We start from the raw sequence: 7,431 nt of genomic DNA on the forward strand, positions 1-7,431 counted from the left end.
CAGTGATGCTAGGTTGCATTTGCAGAAGTTGAAGCAGAAGAAACTTCTACGGGAGTAGGAGATAGAAGGTACGGAAGGTTCAAATGAAGAACTTAAGATGTTAGAGGCTGAAACCAAAAGACTGGAAGCAAAACTAGAGAAAATAAAAAGAAATCAGCGTTTGCAGCAGGAGTTAAAACAGGCGTCGATTAAGGAAGGTGGTGATGAAGAGCTTGGATATGTGGAGCTGTCGGAGGATGATGAAGATTACTATTATGATGAGGAAGAAGTATCTACTAAGTCTATATATTCCAGACCTCGATGCCCCATGACAGTTTCTTCAGGGCCCGCAAGGGTCGATGTCAACAGACTCGATATCACAGGAGGAGTTCCTCAAAATGCAGGAAGATATGGATCAGTTGCGTCACTTGGTTAAAACGCAGTCGAGATTTGAAGCCCCGGTGGAAAGCCCCTTATCTCGAAGCATTGAAAAAACTAAGATAGACATGACTCTGAAAACTCCAGCGCTCGATCAATTTGATGAATCAACTGACCCATCAGGATTCCTTAACACCTTTGATGGTCGAATGGCATTCTACGGACACTCAGAAGTCGCCCGTTGCCAATTCTTCTCTACATGCTTACAGGGCACAACCTTACGTTGGTATAACAATCTCCCATCTAGGTCAATCGACTCCAGGACTACATTGAAGACTAAGTTTCAGACAATATTTTCAAGTAACTACAAAGGGAGTAAGATCACAGCATCTTTGATTACGAAGCGTCAAAGGCCTAGCGAATCCTGAGAAGTTATTTAGGTCGCTTTCGTCAGGCTATATCTGAAATAACAGACCTAGAAGAGCCTTTGGCAGTAAACTATTTAGCAGCAGACATTGATGGAAGCCGACATGGCATTCTGCTAGAAGAGCTCATAGAAAAACATCCCCAACATCTTCATGCAGCTTTTCAGATTGTTGAACATCGAATGACACTCCAAGAAGCAGTGGGAAGCATAAAATCTACCCGACGCTCTAACTACAAGTATGACAGGACAAGAACTCATAGCCCCCGGACCCCGAGATCTCGGAGATATCACTCCAAATCCCCTCGACATTCATCGCCGAGAAGGGATGTTGGAAAGGAGGAGTTTCGAAACCCGAGAGGTTAAGAATATCAACGACGGTCCATCTCAGATAGAAAATGGCAGTCCCGTGACCGAAAAGACAAAGAGTTTACCAAACTCACAGTCGACAAAGCAACAATCTTGGAAATTTTAAAGATAGAACCTGACTTTCGACCCCCGTGGCCGATGAAGCCAGGACGTCCTCCGAGCTCTCGATACTGTGACTATCACGAAGATATGGGACACACTACAGAACAATGCTACCAATTAAGCAATCTCATTGAATCCAAAATTGGAAAAGGCCATTTCGTCCATTACATCGAAAGACAGGGACAGACTCAGCAAAGACAAGACGACAGAATAGTCGATGTAATCTTCGGGGGTTACGCCGCTGGAGGCATGCCAAAAAACTCTCGTAAGTCGTACGCCCGAGAGGTGTGTAATGTTAATCCTCCATGTCCCAAGAAATACAAACCATCTCCATCTCTTGTCATATCCTTCTCGGATGAAGATTATGCTCCAAATATCATAAGAGGACATCAAGATGCGCTGGTTATCACTGCCAAAATCGGCACCAATACAGTAAAAAAGATCCTTGTCGATAATGGTAGTTCCGTCGACATTCTATATCATCACGCCTTAGCGCGAATGGATATAGGGGACAGAAAATTAGAAAATACCCATTCGCCTCTTTATGGTTTCACGGGTAATGAGGTAAAAGTGGTTGGAAAAATAAGTATCAATAAAGAGTATTGTTTCTCACATAAACATGGCTCATATTTAGGGTAACCTATATAAAAAAATGAGAAGGACGGAGAAGTAATTATTGGGACCAATCAAGTAAGAATGTCCAGTTGGACTTGCTTCAGTTCTTAAAAATGGCTTTGAAGTGTTTTCACCGAGAAGAACGTACTGAAAACATAACTTGACTACTCCAATTGTAGATTAAAATGACTTAGTAATGTGAGGGTTTCTACCCACCGGCCACCGGGTTTCGGCCCACATTTTCCAACATTACATCTCATTCGTGCTACATATAATATGCATAACCTTGACATGGAACATCTTTTCCAATGGCTACGAGGAAATAATGGCATTCCAATGGTTATTGGAATCAATACAATATTAATATCAAATATCAATACATGTTTAGGCATTGCACTGAAGTTCCAACTTTAGTCCTACGTTTTATTGACGCATGCACGTTTTTTTTAAGTCTAAACAGAGACTGTACTTTCCCCAGATAATTGCCAGCATATCTACACGCAGTAGGTCAGTTAATCCTCATTTGATCTTCTTCCCGAACACACTACTATCTCACTCTCACCTTCATCCTGTATAGTTCCTCGACGACGGACGCGTAATAGGCCTTCATCACCAATGTTATTCGAAGGGTCTCCAGGATGAACCTGCAGGAAATTGGCAATCCATTATTAGTTTAAACTCTTGGTTGTTTATTGTGTTTATGATTGGAATAGTAATGCAACATGTAAGCCTGTGGGCATAAATCCATCATTATGCACCGCAGCACCGTTCATGACAGTCCACAGGACTTGAAATAAAGTTGTTGCCGGAACAAAGTTTATTCTCATTCACCTGGATTCGCTTATCCTCACCGGAATGCGTAGTTCTGACCTTCAGTTCTCCTCTACTAGTGGTCAGCTCATCTAATATCTCCGCATCAAAGATTCCCATTTCTTCATTCTTGTTTCCTAAATGAAGTGTTTCCCTATCCTGCATAGATACATGAATGCGCGCATCCAATCAAAGGCATTCAAATCATTAGAAGGTGTAAGTTTCTCCTCTCTCAAAACAACGACACTTGTGCATAAATCGTTATAATGCATATTTAACATTTAAGTTTAGAAATTATTAATTTTACCAACCTGGGCTCTGTAGAGACTAGAACGAATTACCGAGGTCAAAAACACATCAAGGATCTCATCCACTAATTACAAACAAACTTTGTACTACTCCTTAGTGAAGATTACAGTGAAGGCTTTATTTTGAAAAATACAATTATGTTAAAGTTCGATTGTATTGAAAATTTGGGCTGAGTAGGCATAAATTCAGGTTAAGTACTATGCATGCAGATTTAAACTCTTAAAGGTTCATCTGTACATTAAAAGTGCATATAACGTTTTTCTGTTCTAAAAACCTGGGATACCAACAATGAGAAAGGATAAAGAATACCATTGAATTGAAGCGGCTGATAGAGCGTTGAGGGGAACCCTCTATTTCTTCATACTCAGCAGCATCCAGTTCCCTCAAGTCATTTGGCTGAAACAACTTGGGAAGAATATATTGTCTTATGCTTATGAGAAGAAAGAGTGGCAAGGGAAAGAGAACTCCAGCTATAGGAATCCAAGTCACTCCGTAGCACACCAAAAGATATACAAACTGGAAAATTGTGAAGCCAACTATATATCTAAATTGAACGTTCTCCACAAATGAAGCATGGGCACCTTCTAAGACCCTGTCATGTGAGAAAAACGAAAAAGGCATGTGACCTCTTACAAATAATATAAATTGTTCAACGCCCTGCAAAAAAAGCATGATGACTAGGAATTCTTACTTGTATCTCCTACCAGGAGGAATAAACAGAAGTGATATCCTTTCCCAAAGTTGGTTTCCGGGAAGGCTTTCAATGGCCATGTAGGCGAAATATCCCCAAAGAACAGATGTAGGAATCAGCTTTATTACGGGCATAACACATACAGATGCAGCCAGAAGGAGTGACTGCAACAGATTGCTTACCCTTTGCTCGTTAACTCGGACAGGCAAGTGAGCATCAATGTGTTTTTCAGGATCAAACGAGTCCGATGCAACTCTTTCATTATTGTCATTTAGTATGGCTTCCTTTAAGTCTTCCAACTCTTTAATTACTGAGCTAGTCTGGAAAAGGAAGCTCACTATCATTTGACAGACAATAAGACATCAAAACATTCTGTTTGTTATATGCACCAGGAATAAAAAAAGATATTACATGTAAAATACAGAGTTCTTCAATTAATATAGGCAAAAAAATAACTTACAACTGGGGAGCTGTCTATGTTTACGAACACAGTCTGCATCTTGCTATATATTTCGGAATTGCTAGCCTGCTCTTTGATGCTTTCCTTGGCACTATCAACCATCTTTTTTCGAATGATCTGGTATAACTCAATTTGTATTAGTTCATTTCCAGACATTTTCCATCAACATTTTTTATTTGGATATACAATCAGAACTTTTGTTTATTATATTGAACCGATCAACTACCTGCTTTCTGAAAACAGCAAGGCTCTTGGTATGCATCGGAGACTGTGGCAGAACTCCATTGGATGGGGGCAATCCGAGTAACCCACAAAGCAAAGTCTGTTAAACACAAGTTTTAATGACTAAACATTTTTTAGATAAACAGATTCAATGACTAAACATAGACACAGTCACACAGGTTTTCCATATAGACAAGAAATAGTTTTCAAGATACCATAAACCCAAGCAGCAAGATGTCATAATGATAGGAAGAAGGATTCTTGAGATTAAATTCCTTCTGTTGAGCCATCTGCGAGGCAACACTATGATCGAAAAAATATAGTCCAGCTATCATTACAGCAGGAACAATGGCCGCAAAAATGTATGCTGCAGGAACCTTACCCATATCCTGCAATTTAGTATCACAAAAATAGTCATGAGGCATTACATGTAGATGTAGTAGCACCATAAACATTAAACGACTAGAAGGCCCCTAAACATATAATACAGCACTAATTGACATGTATCTCTTAACCTCAATAACAGTCCAATGGTAAATAGAAGAAGAATCCCAGGGGAGGGGACTAAAAAGTCTTCTCGGAACTCCAGAAGGAATTTTTCCTGGAACACTATATGAGAGTGCAGTCCACACCACGACCATCAAAGGAACACCATAATCTGCAATAAAACTTCTAAACCACCCTGTTCCATACCACCATGACCTTGCATTTCTACTCCGCATGGCAGTGTAGAGAAGCCCAAATGAAAATATGAGTGCTAATAAACCATTTGTGTAAAGCCATTGGAACCGGAACTTCTCCAGGTCAGGGTCTTCAGCTTTGGGGATGGTAAATTCAGACATGACACCCTATATTTAAATCATATTCAACTTTTTAAGTAAAAACTAATCAACTATGCAGATTAATTGACTGAAGAATGATAATTACCTTGATAGCCTCTTGAAGAAAAAGAATTGCAATTAGCATTCCAAAAATTTCACCGGCAATCCTTGTGAATCTTGTGATAATTGAGCCAGCATTGAACATAGCCAACAGAAACAACAAAAGAGCTGTCCAAATGCAAACCCTGTAAAAATATCAGCATAAACCACATATGAAATACCTGGGACAAATAATATAATTGTTACCCAACAAAGAAATTCTATAAACAAAAACAAAGGGAAATCGAATTATTGATACCATCCAGCCCAAGCTAAAAACAAGGCTTGTCCCAGATTTTCTCTTCCTTTGGCAAAGTTAAACAAATAAGTATACATCAATATTGTGGGTTCTGCAACCCCGACGATCATAAGAGGTTGCCCGCCAACTATGGAGTGGATAATGCCACAGAGAGCAGTTGAAGCTAAAGTTTCCACAGTACTTAAGCTTTCATCTACAATGACAATTAAAGTTCTCAATTCAGTATTTATAACTCTTGTAAAATGTTTAGTTGTCATGAATTCCTTACCTAAGGAAAGTTTCCTGAGGAGACCTCAGGATCCTTATTCTCTTCAATATATTTTTCGGGTTTTGGCCTTAATACGTGGAAATTACAGATAGAGGCGGAAGTGAAAATTAACCTGTATCCCTGTTCAATTGTTCACCAAAGGCAATGACAGGAAGAGCAGATGCAAAAAAGATGTACATAGTTGGAGCAAGTATCCTAAGACAAGTTAAGAAACACAATCAGAGTACAGTTTTTTATATATAGAAAACGAGCATATTGATCAGTTAACTAATTAAATCAAATTTTTAAGCTACAATAATTTTCGAGAAAAAGAAAAAAAAATACCCATATCCAGATTGAATCCCAGCAATCCAATCTTTCTTATAACAAAATAATCTTCCTCTAACATCTTCAGCAACACCTCTGAATGGTGTTTTGAAACTCTCCATTGATCAGATTGTATTGCATGCAACTATCAACAGAAAACAGAGGGAAGATAATCAAAAAGCCAAAGTTCTTAAATGTAAATATTGCACCTCATACTCCACAGGTAGTGTATGAGTGAGCAGAAATGCCAGGAAACGAACCCTTCAATCCTGTGAAGTAAACTGTTGTGTACTCGATAACTATTTTATTAATGTGAATTAGTTAGCCCTGGAGTTGGCAGCATGCACAAATTTAAATTATTTATAGGTATCAGCGTCCGTATTTATTGGTGAGACATGTAGAGAGTCAACTGAAATCATATTACTGTCTGATTAAAAAATTCAAGATTATGCAGCAGTTCTGTCCATCATCGTATTCGTTGGCGTTGTTGCATCGAGGGGCGAGCGCGGTGCACTAGTCAATTCCGCATTTAAATCAATCATGTGCAATTTCGTATATTTGAATTTAGAAGGGAACTCATGCAGTTTAGTTTTTTTTATTAAAAAATGTGTGTCAATTTTATATGTTAGCAGCATAGTTGCATTCAACGAGTATTGTATTAGTAAAAATAAATAAATAAACTCTTGTATTAAGAAACGTGTAAATATTAAATCGATCTTTCTAATGTGTGTCCAATAGCACACAATAAACATTAACTCCCGTTAGTTTTGTGCATTTTTATTAATGGAGCTGTTGTAAATGCCAATATTTATGATTAGAGAACTAATCAAAATGCACCAAACTCAAGGGTTCCGTGAATATTTAAATATTTTTTACAATCATATAATAACTTTAATATATTTATATAAAAATATAATAATTATAGATTTATGATCAAAAAAATTAGGAAGAAGCTGTGTTTTAATAGAATAAGTTTTGGTCGTAATTTAGCTGGATAAGGAGATTATATTTAAGTATTTTAGTAATTTAATAGCTTATCATATGTATAACATTATTTATATTTATTTTTAATAAGTAAAGTACAAGAATAACCGTTGAACCAAATTATAACTCATTCTGGTTATTACAATATAGTATAGATTAAAACAAGTGTTTAGTTGAATACTAATTGATAATCGGTACTTTACGTGTTCGAGATTAAAAGTAAATTCATGTTATTTTACTTGATTTAATATAACTTAATAAAATTTTAATACAAATCATAAATTTGTTGGTGTTAAAAAAATATTTTTAGGGATGAACATTAACAATCGTTTAAA

At 37.4% G+C, this 7,431-nt stretch overlaps 2 protein-coding genes across 3 annotated transcripts; one reads left to right on the forward strand and one right to left on the reverse strand.

The window, feature by feature from the left end:
- The first annotated feature begins 1,288 nt into the window (after nucleotides 1–1,288).
- LOC141680305 (uncharacterized) lies at nucleotides 1,289–1,891 on the forward strand. Its single transcript, XM_074486569.1, has one exon. The coding sequence runs from the start codon at nucleotides 1,289–1,291 to the stop codon at nucleotides 1,889–1,891; it is 603 nt and encodes a 200-aa protein (XP_074342670.1).
- A 124-nt stretch (nucleotides 1,892–2,015) lies between these two features.
- On the reverse strand, nucleotides 2,016–6,460 carry LOC141676734 (boron transporter 4-like). Of its 2 annotated transcripts, XM_074482438.1 has the most exons (13): nucleotides 6,373–6,460; nucleotides 6,131–6,257; nucleotides 5,919–6,001; nucleotides 5,539–5,731; nucleotides 5,287–5,425; nucleotides 4,875–5,207; nucleotides 4,575–4,748; nucleotides 4,364–4,459; nucleotides 4,138–4,254; nucleotides 3,678–3,997; nucleotides 3,296–3,578; nucleotides 2,699–2,836; nucleotides 2,016–2,511 (listed from the first exon to the last, which is right to left on the reverse strand). In XM_074482438.1, the coding sequence occupies exons 2-13, from the start codon at nucleotides 6,232–6,234 to the stop codon at nucleotides 2,380–2,382; spliced, it is 2,112 nt and encodes a 703-aa protein (XP_074338539.1). In that variant the 5' UTR covers nucleotides 6,235–6,257; nucleotides 6,373–6,460; the 3' UTR covers nucleotides 2,016–2,379. The 2 variants fall into 2 exon arrangements, with proteins under 2 accessions (XP_074338539.1, XP_074338540.1); XM_074482439.1 differs by lacking the exons at nucleotides 6,131–6,257; nucleotides 6,373–6,460 and having other exon boundaries at nucleotides 5,807–5,937.
- Nucleotides 6,461–7,431: the final 971 nt, after the last annotated feature.

The sequence above is a fragment of the Apium graveolens genome, chromosome 8 (assembly GCF_009905375.1).
Source record: "Apium graveolens cultivar Ventura chromosome 8, ASM990537v1, whole genome shotgun sequence".
In the NCBI taxonomy this organism is placed as follows: Eukaryota; Viridiplantae; Streptophyta; class Magnoliopsida; order Apiales; family Apiaceae; genus Apium; species Apium graveolens.

Excerpts from the sequence above, each read along its gene's own strand:
- LOC141680305 (XM_074486569.1), top strand. The coding sequence starts at position 1,289 with ATGAAGCCAGGACGTCCTCCGAGCTCTCGATACTGTGACTATCACGAA.
- LOC141676734 (XM_074482438.1), bottom strand. The coding sequence starts at position 6,234 with ATGGAGAGTTTCAAAACACCATTCAGAGGTGTTGCTGAAGATGTTAGA. Across the intron at positions 3,579-3,677 it reads CCTCCTGGTAGGAGATACAA|GGTCTTAGAAGGTGCCCATG; the intron begins GTAAGAATTCCT and ends CTCACATGACAG. Across the intron at positions 2,837-3,295 it reads TCAGCCGCTTCAATTCAATG|GATAGGGAAACACTTCATTT; the intron begins GTATTCTTTATC and ends GTATCTATGCAG.